The sequence below is a fragment of the Echinops telfairi genome, unplaced genomic scaffold, assembly GCF_000313985.2.
Source record: "Echinops telfairi isolate 266 unplaced genomic scaffold, ASM31398v2 ScPeMD7_20;HRSCAF=75, whole genome shotgun sequence".
NCBI lineage: Eukaryota > Metazoa > Chordata > Mammalia > Afrosoricida > Tenrecidae > Echinops > Echinops telfairi.
In genome coordinates, this window is record NW_022103917.1 from 4,521,052 (window position 1) to 4,543,727 (window position 22,676).

Below are 22,676 nucleotides of genomic sequence, written 5' to 3' on the forward strand. Positions count from 1 at the left end.
GATAACAGTTGTATGAGCCCCTAATAAAATGTTAATTAAAAAAAGAAAACCAAAAAAAAAGACACATAAGAGCCCCCCAATAAAATGATTAATAAAAAAAAAATCCAAAGCCTGTGGAGATTGTAGCCTAAATTCCATGGTTGCTATGAGTTGGAACCAATGAGTTGATGGCAGGGATTTTCTACTGTTGTCTGCATAACTTGGGCATGGAGGGTTCAATAGTCCATTGATCTTTGGTACATCTTCTATGTTAATGATTATGATAGATGCTTGGGAAATATATGGAAAATATAAAGATGATTGTGGCAGTTACATAATCTGTCAATTTGAGTGAAAGGGTGGTGTCTAGCCTGTCAATCAGGTCATAGCCAACGAGGCCTCTGTGTAGGCATGGCCTTCTACTGAGGATTCTGGGATCTCCTGTCTTCCTCCCAGGAGTCAGGACACACTCCCCGTGAAATGTTCCTGTTGATAAGCCACGTGGAGCTATGCTGATGTAGTCAGAGCCGTAAGCTAGAAGAGCCACAGGGAGACCCACGCCAGTGCTGAGATGCTTCTACCCTTAATGGACCCACAAGATTATCCACCCACTGGTCTGTGATCTTCCTGCATTCAGCATCATTGCATGTGTTATGTGAGTCTCAAGAGGAATTTATAGGCTGGCATTGAACATATAGGGTAATATTGGATTTATGGACTTGATCTGGACTGGGCTGGGATGTTCTCATTATACAATTGCTCTTTTATATAAAGCTCTCTCTTATACATATATGAATGTCAATGAGTTTGTTTCTCCAGTCAACTTGGACTAACACAATGATTAATAGATTTTTTTAAGTCTTTGAAATTCCTCACCTATGCTCATATATGCACGTGTATATGTACATATACACACATAAAGATACAGATGGATGGGAAGAATATATGAACTACCAACAGATTTTAGGGTATGTAGTGCCTTGATTCATGCTAGGGTACCAGTAGTTTTAAGGATATTGCCTTTACACCTTCAGCGCAAAGGCCAACACAGTTTTTCCCATATAAAATATGTCATTCAAAAAAGTGCCTCTACCATTTACTCATTGAATAGCTGGGAAGTTTAATAAGCATATATAATCTTCCAGTGATGGCAAACTGACCCTCGATTTTACATAGCATGAGGTCTTTTAGGTAATCTCAATAATTATTGCTATTCTTTAAAGTATTTTCATGTTTGCCATGATACAAGTTGATATTATTCTTCTAAATCCAATGTGCCAACTCAAACTACTCAGGAGTGAGTTAGGCCCTAGGAAGCTCTAGGAAACCTAAGAACAATATACTTATCATCTCTATCACAGGAAGTACCTAAATTAATTTTGACTTCACCCAGATCAGGATCTTACCTCAAATAGAGAGTCAACTAAATACTAACTTGAAGTCTCTCGTAGTTGGTGGCCCATCACGTTCCGATTCGTTCCGATCCAGTCTCCTGTACTGAGTGTTTTCAACCTCCTTTTGGATAGGTCTCAGAAAGAACCTCACTGGGGGGAAGTGACTTTGGTGATGTGTAATGAATGAGCCACATTGTTCTTGGGAGTCTAGGAGAATCTCGGGGAACCAGGTCGGGTGCCGTGGAACACTGGGTCACTGCATCCTGGATCTTCGGAGCTCACAGCAAGCTCCAGAGGCCGCATCAGTGAGATCCCAAATAGGAACTCTACTGGGGGAACTGGACTCTACCTCAGACACACTTGCAACCTGAGGACTTAAGTTGGAAAACACATGGTGTGCGAGGAAGCAGAAGACAGCTGTACCAAGAGTGGGGAACTATTCTTAGGTGGACACTCAAGGTTCTGCTTCCTCAACACCCTATATGCTGTCTTAAGATATGTATCATCCGGCAAATGGGTGACAGGCATTCTGTTTCAATTTGTTTATGCTTGTTCATAGTAGGGTGTATCTCAGAGGTGCTATGTCATTGGGGGTTTCCCTATGGAAGTTGTGTTATTTGTTGTTTTTTTTTTCTGTTTTTCAGTAAATGAAACCCAGGATTGATGAGTCTATAAAGACAGCAAAGAGAACAAGGGTTCCAGGGGGAGTTCAGGGGGGTGGGGGAGGTAAACATGAGACATTATCAAGGATACCAGGAAGGAAAAGTACATTGGGAAACTGACTATGGAAGCAATTATACAATTTGGGTTGACGAGATTGAATTATGGAATAATATGACATATGTATTAAGTCCCAAGTAATAAAAATTAAAGAGGGGGTGGGGTGGGGGGAAACCACATAGATCGAGAAATGGGTTTTCGACTTGCACTAAATCCTAGCTCCAACTTAAGAACGATTAAATCCTAGCTCCAACTTAAGTACAATTAGTTCTTACATCATGGCCCTGCTCAATACTGGCCCCCAGTAAGAAAAGACACAGAAGGCATAGCAAAATATGGCGAAGAATGTACATGGTGCTGGGCTAGAAGACAAAATCGTGTCTGGGGTCTTAAAGGCTTGTTTCCAAACAAGCAGCATCTAAGTGAGATGTCAACTAAGTCCACATGGAAGAAGCACACCATCATCAGTCACTGAAGGATGTTAGACTCTATAATCCAAAGTCCAAAGAGGGACTAGTATCAGAGCCTAAATTGTGAGAATCGGTGTACTGAAGGCTATGGCTGACAGTGGGAGCCCAGGATTCAGTGGTGGAAATACACAGGAAATAAGCTTCCTGGGCACTCCCTTTGTCTACAATTGAGGGAGGGGAGGAAAGTGGTTACTAAACAGAGAGCTTTGGAGAAATGAGTACAGTGGATCAAAGGCATAAATCTGATTTGAACAGTTAAAACTTTGTCAGTAGACACCGACACCACCCCCCAACCCCACCCCACCCCACCCCCACGAAGCACGCTGGAACTGATCTGGTTTCCAAATTTTTCTGCATTTTTGGTTTGTATTGCTCTGTTTGGTTTCTGTTCATTCATAGTAGAGTGTATCTCAGAGGTTTCATGTCATTGGAGGTCACCCTCTTGAAGTTGTGTTATATGTTTTTCTGTTTTTCAGCATATGAATCCCAGGATTGATGAACCTATAGAGACAGCATGTAGATGAGGGTTTGGGGGGGAGGGGGGCACAGTGGTGGAGGGGGGGTGAAGGGGAGATGATGTCAAGGAGTCCAGGAAAAAAAAGAATGTTTGGAAACTGATTGTGGTAGCAATTGTACAATTCTGCTTGACATGTTTGAACTATGGAATGATATGATAGATATATTAAAAAAAGAAGAATCTCAAGTTTCTCAATTAAAAAAAACAACAACCCTCAGTTTCCTTAATAAATTAAACATAGTGTTATCCTATAACATAGCAATTTTGCTCCTCGGTACACCCTCAAGAAAACGGAAAGCAGGTCTTTCAATAAAAATATGTACACGAATGTTCATAGTGGTACTATTCATAATCGTAAAAAAAGTGGACCCAACCCAAATATCTGTCAACTGATGACTGGATATGTCCATAGAATGGAATATTATCCAGGGATATTATTCATAAAAAGCCATGAAATGTAACTGCGCAAGAGACTTGAAAACAGTGACTTGACCAGAGACGGCTACCGCAATGTGCATGGGAGCCCCATTGACAACAGTTCAAAGATTATAACGACCCATGGATGAGGGTAGCAAAAACGCGATACACCTATCGAATGGAATATTACTTGGCCATAAAGAGAAATGGAGTCCCGAGACACTCTCTGACATGAATGCACCTTGACATACTATGCTGAGTAAAATAAGTCAGTCACAAAAAGAGCAACCTTGTGAGCTCCCACTTAGACGAAATATCAAGACTAGGGAAATGCATCCAGGCAAAAGTGCATTAGCGGTTGTCAGGAATGAGGAGAGAGAAAAGCAGCAGCATTGGTTAGACAGCACCTGGTGTCTGTTTATGGTGATTAGAAAATTTGGCAATGGATAGTGGTGGTGGTTGCATAACATGATTAATGTAATGTAATCAGTATCACTGAAGCATACATGTGGACAGTGTTGAACTGGGGACTCTTGTATTTAATATATTTTTATACAATTAAAAAAAAAGATGTTCTGGTAGCTGAGACACGGTGGATAAACCTTGAAAATATCGTGCTAAGTGGAAAAGCGAGTTCCAGGGGACAAACAGTGTATGATTCCATTTATATAAAGTATCAGGAATAGTCCAATCCATAGAGACAGAAAGCAGACGGGTCGCTGCCAGGGCTTCGCAGAAAGGGGGGTGAAGATTGTCTGCTTCGTGGGCCTTTGCAGCTGATGAAAATGGTTTAGAACTAGACAGTGGCGATGTCTACACAACATTACAAATATACTAACTGCCACTGAAGTGTTCACTTTAAAATAGTGAGTTGTAGGGATATTTTACCATAAACACATGCACGCACACACAAATATCAGACTTGCTTATCCCAAATTATTGATTAGAGTCTTCATGTTTCAAAAGTTAATGTCTGATCAAAGGGGAATGTTCATCACACAGGCATTACTGTACGTCTCTATTCATGCTTACAACCACCCTATGAAGTAGGGATTTTTATCTCCACATGAAAGCTGTGAAAACTGAGCAGGAAGCAGTTGTGTCCGAGGTCATACAGCTGTTTAAGTGAGAGTTGGAATTCAAATCTGGTTTTGACTGACTCCAAAGTCCCTATTCCTAAGCCGGAGCTCAGGCAATAGAATGAGGCCAGGTGGTACAAATTGGGGTATCTTTTAGTAGATTGTGGGGGTGCTGGAGGGACAGTGAGACTCACACCAGGAAATCAGTCTACCTGCGCATTCTTCAATGGGCATGGTAGTCTTCCTAATCTCTATCCCCATCAGTGATGAAATCTGAACCCTTGCTCCTGAAATGCGCATGCTTAATTAATGCTAGAAGTGCTAGACAATCACATATCGAATGACACAAGATGAACGTCTTTTTTGTTAAGATCAAAACGCACACAAGCCTTCATATTTCCTTTCAACTTTCGTGACGGATCGTCTTGTCTTCACACCCTTGGGAGTACAAAAACTGCATTCTGGAGTTAAGCAAGTCACTGATTCAATTGAAGAAATATTATGGATCAAACATCATGGCTAACTTACATGGTGCCATGCGTCTTCCTACTCTGGATAAGGCATAAATGAATTGCAAATCCTCTCTGCTGTCAAAGTCCTCAGAGGCTGCTAGAGAAGACAGTCCTCTACCTGGCTAAGGGTCATCTGAGAAAGGCTGAGGAAGACATGCCACAAAGTTGTTTGGGGGCGCAATAGAGTCCTTTCTATTCATAGAGATGTGTGCGACTGAACAAAAATTCTCCATCAGGTTTTCCGGGTGTCTTCTTTAAGAGGAGCCGGTTGCTCTGTCCCACAAAGCTGCTGGGTGGGTTCGAACTGACAATCTTTTGGTGAGCAGCTGAGCACTTAAGGACCAGCTGGAACATAGGCAGAGGCTACAGTCAACAGCCCTTGGTAAGCAGGTTACCAAAGCAGTTATTTGAATCTCATGGATGAGAGGGGGGTTTTTTTAATCAAAAATGAGATGGGTGGAGATAGGTCAGATATTAAAATAATAATTGATCCCCAAATTGAAACATATCCATTTGGGGTCCTCCCTAAATGAAATGTCTGTTTCCCCCCTGCCTTGAGTTAAGTGATCTGATGCATGAACGAGAGCCTGACTTTAAGAATGAGCTGCTCTCAGCGATATGATTTTGATCCTTTGGGTCTTTTGCTCTGAAGCTGTGCATGGGATGAAGTTTGTATCTTTTTCATGTCCCTGCTAATTAAAACGCTTTTGATTTTTGAAACAGGAATGTGTAAAAAGAGCTAAAGTATTTTAAATAGATGAAACATACTAAATCCCACTTACCACCTCATCAGAGAAAAAATGTGCAAGTCCTTGGAAATTTAGTAGATTTAAAATCAAAAACAACAACAACAACATTTCCCCCCACATAAATACTTTCTCTGCTCTGGATTAAAAAATAAACTCCAATATGATTTATGAAATGTCTTATTTCTGCAAGGTATTGTGATTTCTGAAATAATGGAGTGTAGTACTTGAAAATCACATTTAATTTACTCTGAGGGAAGCAAGCTAATGCCGTGTGAGGTTGCTGGGGAAACAGAAAAGCTTCTTTAGGTCAGTGTTGTAGCAGAGAAGTCAGCTGATCTTTCACAATTTATTCATGGCCATAACTCTGAACTCTTTCCTAATGTTCAGTCCCGTAGTCCTAATTTTACATTAAATATTCACATAACCCTTTAAGCTAGTCGTCTCTTTGATAGCTGAAGGAGATTTGTAAAGCAAAATAATAATAGTAATAATAATGATAAAATTGAGAATTTAAGCTGGTCTTTATCACATTCCCTGTATATTTTAAGTTCATTTCCTAAAGCCCAGTTCAATAAAAATGACATCAGGTTTGGGCCCCCAACGAAGCTCATTTTGGGCTATGGAAGCCCATTTATCATTAAACTTTTAGATGAAATAAAATAGGGCCCTGGGATTACAATGACTCTAATGATTCAGATAATTCACAAAAGCCCTGATTTATGCTAAATACTTAGCTTTAATTACCTGGCTACATAAAAGAAGGGGGGCTGGTTAAGATGAGGGTTGGGAAAAGGACATATGTGGCAGGCACTGTGAGTTGCATTCTCAACAGCCATTCTCCCTCACCCCTCTTCCTATTCAGGCTAAACTACCTCCAACTACAGAAGCTGCATATGCCAGATACTCACATACTAATCCTCTCTGAAAGATAAGAAGTGGCTATGTGACTAGTGCTTATCTGGCCAATGGAACCTGAAGGATGTGGGCGAGGGAAGGTTTTCCTCACTAATAAAAAGATGAAATAGTGGGAAATGTCCCCTTTGCACATCAGTGGCTATGTTTATGGCCACATACGATGTCTGGAGCTGCTGCAGTCATCTTGCAACCCAGAAGGGATGCACTGCCAACCTGCCAAGAATTCCAGAGTAGAAAGATGGAAAGGGGAAAAAAACAAAGTCCCAAAGACTATTGAGTCCGGGAACCATTCCACCTCCGGGTGTGAGATAAGCTGCCCTCCTGATTTCAGCCACTTTTCGCTGGGTGTTTGGTAACTTACAAAAAAAGGGGTGGTAACTGTTGAAATGGGTTTTTTTCCCCGTGTGTTTACTCCAAAGTCACTCCAAAGTTTTTGTTTTTGTTTTCTTTTGTGAGCTAAGAATAGAAATCAAAATATCGAAGCAAGGGAAAACTTTTAGAAACTTTCCAGTCGGTTGATTTTAAATTTGTTGGGAATGTGTGGTCCTCCAATCTACACACAGCCTCCCTCCCTCTTCATGCAGGTAGAAAATCAGTGCTGTCATGAGAGGCTTCCTTTATGAGACTGTACCCTGGCATGGATGATGTTAGAGAAGAGAAAGAGGACAGAGCCAGAGAGTGGATCAGGGCTACTGAACGAGTCCATTTTACAAGGGTCTTTTTCAAGATGACTCTCAGAAGTCTTTAAGAGAAGATAGAGTACAAAGGGAGTTTGCAGGAGGGGAAAAGCACATCCTCCACCAAGAATGTACAAAACCAACTGAGCTGCCAGAAAAGAATGTACAAAACCAACTGAGCTGACAGGCCTGGGCTCTGAATTTATCATCTACTGATTGGCTAGGCACACCTGCATATAGTCAACAGAAAAAACCCCTAGCCTGGTATGCCAAGTGGTCCTTCTTGGTCCTCCTCCTGGATTTCTCCCTTTCGGACTCGGTGCTGTTCATGAATGTGCCAGACTCGCCCACATGGCCCCTCCCCAACTTGGAATGCCCTACACTTTTATCTTCTAGACTTTCAAATCTTACCCATCCTGTAAGATTTATGTTTATGCGTCACAGAAACATCACTCCATGTTTCCTTTGGTGGCGATAATCAAAACAATATTCCTGTAACCTCTGCTTGGTTCAAAGGGCAAAATAAAGCAAAACATAAAGAATATCACACAAGCTGGGAATCAATTAAAGTATAATTAATCTACTCAAAAATGTATCCTAGCACAGCTCTACATCTCAAGCTCTGATCTGAAGGATCGGAAATTGTCTTTGGGTTGGCCCTATGGTATTCCAGGCAAAACTTGGGGACAAATTATAGGAGAAAATTAAAGAGCAAAAGATAGGGCAGCAATGATAAGAACATGTGAAATTAGGGCTGAAGGGCCTTTGGAAATGATTTTGTTCGCCGTCTTCCCTACAAGTAGGAAAGCTGAGGCCAAGGGGAAGTACTGTAGCGAACTCCTTGTGAGGTGACTTTTTCTTTATTTTTACGCCCAACCTGTCTCTCTTGAAGAAAAGGTGGTATGTTAGATCTCAGTGATCCTGGATAGATAGATAGCTATCTACAAAGTAGAGGGACCACGAAAGAGAGAACGACCCTCAACCAGATAGAGGGCACAGTGGCTTCAAGAAGGAGCTCGAGCAGCATCTACAAACATGAGAACCGGGGGGTCATGGTCCCAACTACCCACGCTCAGTTTGCCTGGCCAAATGTCCTCTTCATCAAAGGTGGGGCTATTCCTTCTTCTCTCTGCTCCAGAGGCATTTTGTTTGTTTGTTTTCTCCTGTCCTTCATACTTTGAAGACTGATGGCACCACTATAGAAATAAGACATCACTCTCTTGTCACAAAAAATATGATTTCAAGTGAAAAGCAGCCAGCAACACAGGACAAAAGCTTCCTAATGATATAAAGCTCTGAGAGCTAAAGGAGGCAACACAAAGTGAGTGGCATTATTCTGATAACTTTGGGGAGAGATAAATGTAAATGATCCAAATAAAAGCAGTATGCTCTTGCAGCAAATTTGAAGTATTTAGGGTCAAGAAATCTGCCTCATGGCTCCAGCTCTACTTCTGGGCTTGTTTCTGACCTTGATTAACAGTTCTCCTTTTATAAAGTGAGAGCAGGTCTAGATTCATGCTTTTCAAACAAAGCTCTGCAGATGTATTGGTTTGTTGCTTGCTATTAGAACAGTCTAATTTCTTTGTTTTCATTTATATGATAACTACTTTTACATTTCCATAGGTGTATTCATTTTTTAATTGTAGCAAAAATATACATAACAAAACAATCGCTAATTCAACAATTTTTACATGCATAATTCAGTGACATTGATTGCATTCTTCATGTGTGCGACCATTATCCATAGGCGTATTTTTATAATCAAGAACACTACTTCAGTGCCCACTCATGGGTTTGTCTTAATAGTTGAATGGGCACGAAGTAAAACACTACGGCAATTGTTAGCTACACAAAATCAACACAAAGGTGGACATTTTTGACAAAAGATGTGTTCCTGACAAACAGAAGCCCTGTACACAATGCAAGCATCCTTTGACATGAAGAAAGGGAAGGGAGAAGGGAATTATTACATGTGCTACGCATATGGAGTTTATGCCTCATGTGATGTCTATTACTTTATATGTGTAAACATACATATATATGTTACATTATGTATTTCATTACACGCCATTCTTATTTTAACATGATTCTAAAAATAACTGAAGTTAATACTAAGGGTCATTAAGATTTCCTCGCCCCCCACCACTTAAAAAATGGTCTTTCTATTACTCATTGAAAAAACCATGCTCAGACGATCTCTCAGCCCCTTGTGCCTGTGACATTTTATGAGTCTATTAGTAGGACTGACTCAGAGATTCTATTTACAGAACCCAAGTGAGAGGGACTAGAGAATTAAACAATACCAATGTGCACTTCCCCGCTTCAGTATATTCTCTGCAAATACAGAAGACAAGAATGGCTCTCTAGCATTTTCTAATTAGATGCTCAAAAAATGCCGACAAAATTAAGGGAAATGGCATAGTACTATGGATGGACCAGTTTTTTAGAGAGGCTTGTTATTTCTTCAGTAATCATTTTAGTTGCATTTTTCATGAAAGGCAAATGCTTGACACGTTGTACCCAGCACAAAACGCATCTTTTAAAAGCAAAGGGAAAGGCTAGATGTTTCTCCTCCCAATGTCCAAATCTACAATCCCATTTCACAAAGTTATTTTTGAAAAACTTATTATTAGAAACATCAGTGTTTTGTGAATTACCTTCATTCATGTGAGTAAGAGTGCATCTCGGCCTTTCGCTCCTCATTCGTCACACAGAGACCCCCCAGTCTGGCCACATCCCTGATGAGTAATATTTTTTTATAATGCTCTTATAAGTGATTGCTTGAAGCATCTTATAGTCTTATCTCAGCTTGTGCAGCTTCTCATTAATATTCTGTACATATGGAAGAGTTTTCTATATCATTCTCCATTAACAAGGAGAATAATCACTCATTCAGTTATCAAGCAGTCAGCAAGACCTGGCCTTGTGCCCTTAGTGCAAAGAATCATGGGATATCAAGAAGGTTAAATGTGGTTGACATTATGATAGTTACATTTCTTTATATAATTAGAGTTCTATAACCAAGTTGATCAAAGATAAGCAAAGAAGTATTAAAGTCTTTTAGGACTAAGAGACCATATTAGTGACTCGTTACCTCTTAGCAGAATGACAAAAACCATATTTCAGCTGATACATACCAATGAGCATCCTTTTATGGCAAACAAGGAAAGGTCATAAGTTTACATATAAATGACATATTATTACAAACTAGCTTTTAAAGGAAAGCGAGTTAAGTGATACTATGAAAATTCAAAACGGAAAGTGACTGGGCACAAGGAGAAAGAACATGAAACAACCTAAATCACTGTGCGAGGCCAAATATTCAGAAGGATGACAGCTAATCTCAAACCACTCCCTGCTGGATGGTGTGGTCATCATTTCGCCATCCAGGTAATGTTCATTTCTCTGTATGGATGAGAGAACCACTGCATATGAACCTGATGAAATGAAATTAAAGTATAATGGATGCATACAGATATATCCTATACATAAATACATGTATCTTATATATGTGCCTATAGAGCAATGCCTGAAATACCAGAGGGAGAAAGAAACAACCAGACTTTTAGATATGTGTACCTCCAAATTCAGTAATGCACCCATCCAGGTGCAATGTTAAAGACCTGGGGAAAAGAGGTGGCCATGGGAAATGGATCAGGATAAAAACAAACTCACGGCCATCGATTTGGTTCTGACTCATTGTGACCCTATAGGACAGGAGAGGACTGCCCCTGCGGGTTTCCAAGACTGCAACTCTTTACAGGAGTAGAAAGCCCCATGTATCGCTACAGGAGTGGCCGGTCATTTTGAACTGCTGACCTTGTTATGAGCACACCAACCAGTAACCTTTATGACTCCAGGGTTCCATTATGGGAAATGGATTGGGAAAAAAAGATCCAAAAGTTAGAGCAAAGGAATAAATTATGGGATGTGAGAATGACTGTCATAGGAACGGTGTGGGGGGGGGGGAGAGAGAGAGAGAGAGATGGTGTCCCACGGGGGAGGTTATGGAACTTCCATGTGGTAGTCGTTGTGGTGTCTTGAGCAACTCCTTTAAAATGCCAGAAAATATTTCTTCATAGATAAAATGGGGCTAACTCTATAGATTCCGGAGGCCTGCCTGGTGGCATAGTGATCACAGGTTGGGCTGCGAACTGCAAGATCAGGAGTTTGAAATCACCAGTCACTCCTTAGGAGAAAGATGGGGCTTTCCACTCCCGTAAAGACGTATAGTCTTTGGAAACCCACAGAGGAAGTTCTACCCTGCCCTGTAGGGTCGTTATGAGTTGGCATTGACCAGATGGTACTATTTAGGTATTTTTTTGGTTATAAATTCTGGAGAAAAAATCGGATTAACTCGTGTACTTGAAAATATACTCCAAATCACATCAATGGAAGAGAAATTGTGATGACCCTATAATTTAGGGTCTGGGGCAATGTATAAAAAATGCTTTGGATATGGAATTTATGATGAGATTGAAGGTGCTGGTGCAAAGAAAAATTCTCCATCACCTACAGGCCTCTTCAAATCTGGAGTTCAATTTTCTCACATAATTTAAAGCTGGAATACATATATGAGAGGTCTCCTACAGTATCCTCAAGATATAAAGCAATTGTTACTTGGTAGAAGAGGAGAGTGATTAACATCATTGTTCAATGTCCCTGAAACCATGCCATGTATGTCTGTCTCCCAACATTTGTTTGTCTTTAGAGGTTCTCTTTGGGTCCTTCCAGGGTTACCAAAGTAATGGTATCTCAGCATGGTATCTCAGGCATAGCATCCCCAGTAGTAAAAATATGGGCACATAAAATCAAGAGTGGAGAATTCTCAAGGCTTATTTAAGTCAATACGCATTTCAGCAAATGGCATATCGATGCAACGCCTATCACATGGCAAGCAAATGCAGCAGAGATAACACACAAGAAGCACTGCCATTAAATCCATTCTGACACACGCCAACCTTGTAGGACAGAGTAGAAACACCCCTGGTAGGTTTCTGAGATGATAACTCTTTGTGGGAGTGGAAAGCCTCCTCTTTCTCCCATGGAGTACCTGGTGGTTTCAAATGGCTAACCTTGAAACCAGCAACCCAATGCATACCAGTACACCACCAGATACTCCAAATCAATTCTTCAAAGCTATTAGCTTTCAGAACCATTTCTTCTCTACCAAGGCAATCAACAGGCTGCTGATGTAAATCCACCCATAACAGCCCCCACTCTGGGAATAAAAATGTGTAAGGGAACAGCCATAAGCAATGGCTGCTTAAACCGGAGCCAGCCAACTGTTAATTAATAAAAAGGACCAACAGCGACTTTCAATAAGGGTGACAAGTATCCAAAGGAAACCAGAAAGCATGCTGAGAACCAGGGGACAGAGACCTTTTGAACATGCACATCCATATCCCATAAGCCTCTCTTAAAGAAAGAAAAAGAATGGTACAATATATCCAGAGAATGAAAAGAGGATGTGTTCATGTGCTCTCAGAGAATATCTCAACTATTAATGAAATGATACTCCATGTTCATGGAATGTTAAGACTCAATATAATTAAGAAGTCATTCCTTTTGATTTATAAATAAAATCCCAGCAAGTTATTTTAGGGGTAACAAGAAATGAAATCTAAAATGTTTACTGGAAGGCCACAAAAGCCAAATAACTAACACAATCATGAAGAAGAACATGAAAGTTGTGAGGTTAAAACTCCATGAATTACGTTGTTCGGGTTGTTGTTCTTAGGGATTATTGAGTCGCTTCTGACCTTTCGCAGCCTTCTCTAAAACAGAGGGCTGTCCCTGTTATACCTGCGGCCCTTGATGGAGTAACTCCGTTCATCTCTCTCACTGAAGGGAGTCATCTAGTTCCTGGACCTTCTGCTTTACCAACCCTGAATTCTAAACATACCATCATGTTACAGTAATCAAAACAGCATTGTATTGGTGAAAGAATACATATAGATATATATAACAACACACAGATCAATGGAAGAGAATAGAGAGCCCAGATAGACATCCACACAAATATAGTTCACTGACTTTGACAAAGGAACAAAGGTCATTCAAGGCAGAAATTAAACTCTTTACAATAACTGTTGCTGAAGCAAATTGACAGCCATATAGTGGGGGGGGGGGAGCTAGACAGAGACATTATATCTTTTGTGAAATTTAACTTCAGATGCATCGCAGACCTAAATGTAAGATGCAAAAGTATAGAATGTCTAGCAGCTAAAAGAGTAGGAAATTTGGACAGCCATGGTTTTGTCAATGACTAGACACAGCAAGATTCATGACAAAAAAAAAAAGTTTCACTTTATTCACATTAAGCCTGGTCTATGAAAGACTCTGTTAGGAAAATGAAATGAAAAGGAATAGATGGAGAAAATATATTGGGGAAACAGTTTTCTAATAAAGGACTGCTACCTAAAATATACCAAAAAGAAAAAAAAAAGTTTAATTCAATGTTAAGGAAACACACAACCCAATTTAAAAATGGGCAAAAGATAGAAATAGATATCTCAACAAAGAAGATATCCTGTTGTCCAATATGCTATGATAAGATGCTCAACTTCATTTGTCATTAGAGAATTTCAATTTAAAACAAAAATGAGGTCTCACTACATAATTATGTGAATAGCTAATATTTCTTTAAACTGACAACACCAAATGCTTTCATATTTCTCACTTGTTCCCCGACAGAAATTTCTTCTCTGGTTTTTAAAATATTGTTGGTGTTTTCTTTCTTACTCTTTATTTTAATTTTATCTTTATCTTATCTTTTCTTTCCTTTTTATTGTTTCTCTTAGGTTTCCCAGTTTATGAAGCACAGAAAACATGGATGCATACAGACAATAACTGATGCAATGGTTTATAGGGGACAAGGATGGGGAGGGTGAGAAGAATTGGGGAGCAAAGAGTGAATGCAGGAGGGGGCACTAGAACTTATTGTGATGATATTTAACTATGGAAATTTATGATATGTTAGTATTATATCAAGAAAACTACTTAAAAAAAATAAGAAAAACGAAAGTTGACCAATGGTTATCATAGATGAAGGAGGAAGAGTTTTTGCTTAGGGGCCATTGAGTGTCTGTTAATGCTGACGGGATAATTTGGAAAAGGATATCAATAATGGTAGCACAACACCAATGGTGGTGAATTATATATGTACAAGTTATTCAATTGGAGAATTTTTTAACGATCATTTTATTGGGGGCTCTTACAGATCTTATAACAATCCATACATCAATTGTATCAAGTATAGTTGTACATATGTTGCCATCATTTTTTCTAAACATTTACATTCTATTTGAGCCCTTGGTATAAGCTTCTCTTTTTACCCTCCCTCCTCCCCTCTCCCGCCCCGTGACCCCTTGATAAATGATAAATTATTATTATTTTCCTATCTGACACCAACCACTGTCTCCCTTCTCCCTTGGTTTCCTTCCCCCTCCTCCCCCCACCTACCCCTTACGCTCCTTGTTTCACTACTCCATTTCTGTTCCTGAGGGGATTATCTGACCTGGATTCCATGTGTCCCAAGCTCTTATCTGTACCTGTGTACTTGCTCTGGCCTAGTCCACAGTGAAAGGCAGGATTGAGGTCATGATAGTGGGGCATGAGGAAACCTCAAAGAACCAGAGAAATATTGTGTGTTTCATCAGTGCCATACTTCACCCTGGTTGACTCATCCCTTTCTTACGACCCTTCTGTGAAGGGATGTCCCATTGTCTACAGATGGGTTTGGGGTCCGATCCCTGCATTCTCAGCAATATGTTTGTAAGTTTGGGTCTTTTGATGCCTGTTACCTGATCCTGTCAACACCTCATGATCACACAGTCTGATGTGCTTCTTCTATGTGGACTTGTTCCTTCTCTGCTAGATGGCTGCTTGTTTAACTTCAAGTCTTTAAGACCCCAGACATTATTATATATTTTGCTAGCCGAGCACCAACAGCTTTCTTCACCACATTTTCTTGTGCACCCATGTTGTCTTCAGTGATCATGCCGGGAGAGTGAGCATCTCAGAATGTCAGGTTGTTAGAACAAAGTGTTCCTGCATTGATGGAGGGTATGAGCAGAGCCCCAAAGTCTGTCTTGAATAGATGTTCAAATGTTCACAGAAGTTCTTGAATAGATGATCAAACTGGTACCTCCCTACAATGAAGTATTATTCATTAAAAAAAATAGAGCTATCATGTCGTGAAGAGACAAAGGGAGAAAAAACACTTAAATGCACAGGCTACATATGGCATGATTTGAACTCGGTGATATCATGAAAAAGGCAAAATAACAGAAAAAGTAATGTTTCAATTCTAACCATAAAGTTTTCTGTGGCTAATTCTTCAGAGATTGACAGCCTATTCCTTATTCATATTGTGTTCTTAGTCTGGAAATTCTGCCAAAACCTGTTCATTTGGAATGAGTTTGCTGGTATTTGAAATATTGGTGACACAGCTTCCAGCACCACAGCAACATACCAGCCACCACAGTATGACAAAGTACCAAAATATTTTTCAAAGGTCAGCTTGAGAAGATAAAGCTAAATATTATAATAAAATACACAAAGGCCTACAGTTACAAAACTAGAAAGAAAGAACCCTCAGCATATCATTAACTGAAAGAACTCAAGAAAAAATCCAAGCCTCGGGTTGGAATACTGAAAGATTCAATGGGCAATACTGTATATTGCATGATGGAGAAAGCATAAAAAGAAAATGGAAAGACTACACAGAGCCATGGTACTAAAAAGAGTTAGTCAACATTCAACAATTTTAAGAGGCAGCATAAGAACGAGAACCAATGATACTGAACAAAGAAGTCCAAGCTACACTGGAAGCATTAGTCAGAAACAAGGCTCCAGGAATTGATGGAATACCATTTGAAATGTTTCAACAAGCTGAAGGTGTTAGTCTGGGTATACTAGAGAAACAAATTCATAGACACTCATAGGAGTATAAGAAAGAGGTTTATACACCAGAGCAATTGTATATTGAGAAAACATCCCAACCTAGTCCAAGCAAGTCAAGTCCATCAGTCCAATATTAAGTCATATGTCTGATGCCAATCTATAAAGTCCTCTTCAGACTCACGACACACATGCAATGATGTCGAATGCAGGAAGATCACAGGACAGTGTCTGGAAAGTCTTGTAGATCCAGTGGCATTGTAAGCATCTCAGCACTAACAGGGGTCTACACGTGACTTCTTCAAGTCCAGGGTTCTGGCTGCCTTAGGGTAGGTCCAGGTGGCTTCTCCTCAGGGATGTCTCGCAGGGAGACAGCCTTGTCAGTAGAGAGTCTCCAAGGAAGTGAGCAGAGAAAGTCTCTCCCACCTCCAAGGAGGAAAATCGCAGGAGTTCCCAGAATCCTCAGGAGAAAGCCCTGCCCACTCAGAGTCCTCATTGGCTATGATGTGATTGACAGGCTAGACTCCACCCCTTCACTCTTAATCCTCCCAAGTCCCAAATTGACACCAGATTATGTAACTACCACACTGATGAAGCACTAGAAGCATTTGCTTACCTATGCCACAAAACTTGGAAGACACCTACTTAGCCAAATGACAGGAAGAGAATTCATATTTGTTCCCATTCCAAAGAAAAGTGACTCAACAATGTTCAAATTCAAGAAAAATATAATTGATATTGCATGCATGTAAAACTTGGCTGAAGATCATCCAATAATCATTGCAGCAGTACATTGAGGTTCAGACCAGATTCAAAAGAGAACGTGGAACAAGGGATATTGTTGCTGACGTCAGATGGGTCTTGGCTAAAAGCACAGAATACCAGGAAAATGTTTGCTTGTGTTTTATTAGCTATGCCAAGGCATTTAACTGTATGGATCATAACAAACCAGAGATAGCCTTGAGAAGAATGATAATCCCAGAGCATTCCATTGTGCTCACACAGAACCTGTTCATGGATCAAGAGGCAGCTGTAGAAATAATACAAGATAATATTGCATGGTTTAAAATGAGGAAAGATGTGCTTCAGGGTTGTATCTTCTCACCATACTTATTCAGTCTGTATGCTCAGCAAATAATCAGAGAAACTGGATTACATGAAGAAGGATGTTGAAAATATTGAGAAAACATCCCAGATCAAGTCCAACATTAGCCCATCTGCATTAGCCACAGGCCATCTTAACCACAGGCATCAGGATTGGAGGAAGGCTCATTAAAAACGTATGGTATGCAGATGACACAACCTTGCTTCCTAATCGTGAGTAGGACTTAAAGCACTTGTTGATGAAGGTCAAGGATTGAAACCTTCAGTATGGATTACGACTCAGTGTAAAGAACACACAAATCCTCACAGTTGAACCAGTAGGTAACATCATGATAAATGAAGAAAAGCTTGAAGTTGTCAAGGATTTTTTTCTTGCTTGGATCCACAATCAAGGCTCAAGGAATCAGCAGTCAGGAGATCAAATGACACATTGAATTGTGTAAATTTGCTGCACAAGACATCTTTAAAGAGTTGAAAAACAAGGTTGTTACTCTGCGGGACTAAAGTGCACCTGACCTAAGCCATGGCATTTTCAGTGGTCTCATATACATGTGAAAGTTGATATTGAATAAGGAAGGCCCCAAAATAATGCATGCATTCAAATTATGGTGCTGGTGAAGAATATTGAATACTGAAATAAAGAATATTGAAAATACGACAGAAAGAATAAACAAATCTGTCTTGGAAGAAGTACAGCCAGAATGCTCCTTAGAGACAATGTTAGCGAGACTTCATCTCACATACTTTGGGACTTGTTGTCAGGAGACACCAGTCCCTGGAGAAGGACATCATTCTTGGTAAATAACAAGAACAGTTAAATAGTGGAAGACCTTCCGTGAGATGGATTGGCACAGTGGTTTCGACAATGGGCTCAAATAAAACAATAACTGTAAGGATGGGGCAGGACTGGGCAGTGTTTCATTCTGTTGTATATAGGGTCACAATGATTTGGAACTGACTCGACAGCACCTAACAAAAACAACATAGAAAGAGTAGAAGATCTGTGGTTATTATGAGATGGAAATGGAGGAATAGGTGAAATACAAGAAGTTTAAGGTTAGTGAACCCTGATGGTGTAGTGGTTATGAGTTGAGCTACTAATTGTAAGGTCAGTTGTTTGAAACCACGGGCCATCTTCGGGAGAAAAATGGGTCTTTCTATTTCAGTAAAAAGTTGCAGTCTTGGAAACCCACGAGGCCAGTTCTACCATGCCCTATAGTGTTGCTATGAGTCCGCATCGACGAAATGGCAGTGGGTTTTGATTTGGGTTTGGTATTATAATACATCCAATTTCAAGTGCTGCTTTGACATCTTTGAGTCTCACTGGCCTCAAAGGCCTACCTGGGATTTTCCCTACTTACACCAGATATGGTTCCTACCTAATGGGAAAGGCTCCTGACCAGCTTGAAACTTAATGGGTTTCACTCCCCACCCAATGCCTGGAATTATTGGACCAAGTCAATCACATCCCTCCACAGGAACCAAGGGCATTCCACTCTCCTCTTATTGTCCCTTCTGTTAAACTCTGTTCATGAGTGCAAGCCGAATGTGTCACTAATGACATGACATTCCCTCCTCCACCTCCACTGTGAAAAAAGATGACTAATATTGGTATTAATCTCATCTCTTCTGTGTTGAAGCAATTAGAATTTTCTCCAGTATACAAGTCTGGTATGATGCTGATGAAAACAATGCAATCTACCATATCAACAGATTGTTAAAAATCATATAATCAAATTGTTAATACAGAAAAGATATGTGAAGAAAACACTCCATTATGTTAAAAATTCTCATCTCACTGAAGATATGAGTGCTATTGTAAAGTGTAAGAAACCAGATGCCTGGCTACCAAAAAAACTAGTGTCTAGAATCGTAAAGGCTTGTCTGAAAACAAGCAGCCATCTAAGAGAAGTGTCAGTTAAATCCACATGGAAGAAGCCCACCAACCTGTGTGATCCAAAGATCTGTAAGAAATAAAATTCAAATCCGGAGGAGGCAACTGTTTTAGATCTTAAATTCTGAGTACTTAATGGATAAAAGTAAAAGGCCCAAATGCATTTCCAGGTTCCCCATGTAGATTAAGCCTTTGGTGAATTCCCTCTGGCCATTGATCAGTGATGCAAATAATCCATGCTATCAGAGTGCATTCGATATTGCAGATGTAGTTACATTAAAATTTAATAACTTATTTGTTCTCCATTTTGACACATTTTGAATTTGTTCTAGTTTTTACTATTTTCTGCCTTTTTTTCTATTTTGTTTTTCCTGTGTTTTATTTTGTTATTGTTCTTGGTTTTTAAACTTTCTTTTTTGGTATATCTTTACTTCTATGAAATCTGGGAGAGTTAAATCTATAGAGACAATATGGATTTCAGAGTTTCTAGGATTATGTCAAGGGAGATTGGATGGAAAGAGGGAGCTAATCATGAGTATAAGGATGAGGAACATCTTCTAAAATAGATTGTGGTGATTACACCACAATATATTATAAAGAATATATTATTTTTAATATATTTAAACCACTGAATTGTATGATATATGAACTATGTGTTGGGGTAGTTACACAATCTCATGTCAACTTGAGGGTACTAAGAGTGAAGGGATAAGGGCCGGGGAGACTGGAGGTGGGGACGAGCCCCAGAGCCCCCGGCAGCCACGCCAGCAGCGGCCCTGGGCGGGTGGTGTCTGGGCACCCCTTCTCTCTACCCACACTGTGGGGACTGCCCTGCTCACCTCTCGGGGCCCCTGCCAGGGCCGCACAGCCCCCATGCACCACCCCCCTCCCGGGGAGGTAATCTGTCAGGGCAGCTGCGATCAGCTGGCCCTGAAGATGTGAGACCCGGGAGGTAAAATGCACGCTTGCTGCCACCCAGTAACTTTGGAACAAGACCTTCACAGAACAATGCATAGTTGGATGCTGCAGACTCTGGCATTTGCTATAACAGCACTCGTCCTGTCCTGTGCAGAAACCATCGATTATTATGGGGAAATCTGTGACAATGCATGTCCTTGTGAGGAAAAGGATGGCATTTTAACTGTGAGCTGTGAAAAACGGGGGATTATCAGTCTCTCTGAAATCAACCCTCCCCGGTTTCCAATCTACCACCTTTTGCTATCTGGGAACCTCCTGAACCGTCTTTATCCGAACGAGTTTGTCAATTATACTGGGGCTTCGATTTTGCATCTGGGTAGCAATGTTATCATGGACATTGAAACCGGGGCTTTCCATGGGCTGCGGGGTTTGAGAAGATTGCATCTGAACAATAATAAACTGGAAGTTCTGCGCGATGACACTTTCCTTGGTTTGGAAAACCTGGAGTACCTACAGGTCGATTACAATTACATCAGTGTCATTGAACCCAGTGCTTTTGGGAAACTGCATTTGTTGCCGGTGCTTATCCTCAATGAAAATCTCTTGTCCAGTTTACCCAACAACCTTTTCCGTTTTGTGCCCTTAACGCACTTGGACCTGCGGGGGAACCGACTGAAACTTCTGCCCTATGTGGAGCTGTTACAGCACATGGATAAAGTTGTGGAATTACAGCTGGAGGAGAATCCCTGGAATTGCTCCTGTGAGCCGATTTCTCTCAAGGATTGGCTAGACAGCATCTCTTACTCAGCCCTAGTGGGGGATGTGGTTTGTGAGAACCCTTTCGGCTTGCACGGCCGTGACTTGGATGAGGTGCCCAAACAGGAACTTTGCCCTCGAATGCTCATTTCCGACTATGAGATGAGGCCACAGATACCTTTGAGCACCACGGGGTATTTACACACCACCCCTGCTTCGGTCAACTCTGTGGCCACATCTTCCTCTGCTGCTTACAAACCCCCCTTGAGATCTCCTAAGGGGACTCGCCAACCCAACAAGCCCAGGGTGCGCCCCACCGCTAGGCAGCCGTCCAAGGACTTGGGCTACAGTAATTATGGCCCCAGCATCGCCTACCAGACCAAATCCCCGGTGCCTCTGGAGTGTCCCACCGCATGCACTTGCAATCTACAGATCTCTGATCTGGGCCTCAATGTCAACTGTCAGGAGCAAGATAGAGAGCATTGCCGAGCTGCAGCCCAAGCCCTACAACCCGAAGAAGATGTATCTGACGGAGAACTACATCGCCGTGGTGCGCAGGGCGGACTTTCTGGAGGCCATGGGGTTGGATCTTCTGCACCTAGGCAACAATCGCATCTCCAAGATCCAGGACCGCGCCTTCGGTGACCTCACCAACCTGAGACGCCTGTACCTGAACGGCAACCGGATCGAGAGGCTGAGCCCCGAGTTGTTCTACGGCCTGCAAAGCCTGCAGTATCTCTTCCTACAGTACAATCTCATTCGCGAGATACAGTCTGGCACGTTTGACCCCGTCCCGAACCTCCAGCTGCTGTTCCTGAATAACAACCTCCTACAGACCCTGCCCTCAGGTGTCTTCTCGGGCCTGACCCTCCTCAGACTGAACCTGAGAAGCAACCACTTCACCTCCTTGCCAGTAAGTGGAATTCTGGACCAACTGAAGTCGCTCATCCAAATAGATTTGCACGACAACCCTTGGGATTGTGCGTGCGACGTGGTGGGCATGAAGCTGTGGGTGGAGCAGCTCAAGGCCGGCGTCCTGGTGGACGAGGTGATCTGCAAGTCACCTAAGGAGTTCGCGGAGACCGACATGCGGTCCCTTAAGTCGGAGCTGCTGTGTCCCGACTACTCTGACGTGGTGGTTTCCACACTCACGCCAGCCTCCATCCAGGTCCCCGCGAGGACCAGCGCAAGGACCCCTGCCTTAAGAGCAAATAGCACTGGGGACCCCGCGGGCCCAGGCGCGGGCAGAGGCACGTCCTCCGTGCCGCTGTCCGTGCTGATCCTCAGCTTGCTGCTGGTGTTCATCATGTCCGTCTTTGTGGCCGCTGAGCTGTTCGTGCTGGTCATGAAGTGCAGGAAGAAGAACCAGAGCGACCACACCAGCACCAACTCGGACATGAGCTCCTTCAACATGCAGTACAGCGTGTACGGCGGGAGCGGCGGCGCGGGGGGCCACCCCCACCGCCAAGGCCACCACTGTGGGCCGGCGCTAAGTGTACGAGTACATCCCCCACCCGCTGGGCCACATGTGCAAAAACCCCATCTACCGCTCCCAGGAGGGCAACTCCGGGGAGGATTACAAAGACCTGCACGAGCTCAAGGTCACCTACAGCAGCAACTAGCACCTACAGCAGCCGCCACCGCCCACCCCCACCCCCCCAGCAGCAGCAG

At 41.7% G+C, this 22,676-nt stretch overlaps 1 protein-coding gene across 1 annotated transcript in view; it reads left to right on the forward strand.

Moving 5' to 3' along the window:
• The first annotated feature begins 20,288 nt into the window (after positions 1–20,288).
• Positions 20,289–22,676, forward strand: part of LOC101661969 (SLIT and NTRK-like protein 5) — a 2,915-nt gene continuing 527 nt past the window's right edge. Inside the window, 3 exon segments of the mRNA XM_013007409.2 lie at positions 20,289–21,472; positions 21,474–22,496; positions 22,498–22,672. Of these exon segments, the coding sequence (XP_012862863.1) occupies positions 20,289–21,472; positions 21,474–22,496; positions 22,498–22,672 (2,382 nt within the window).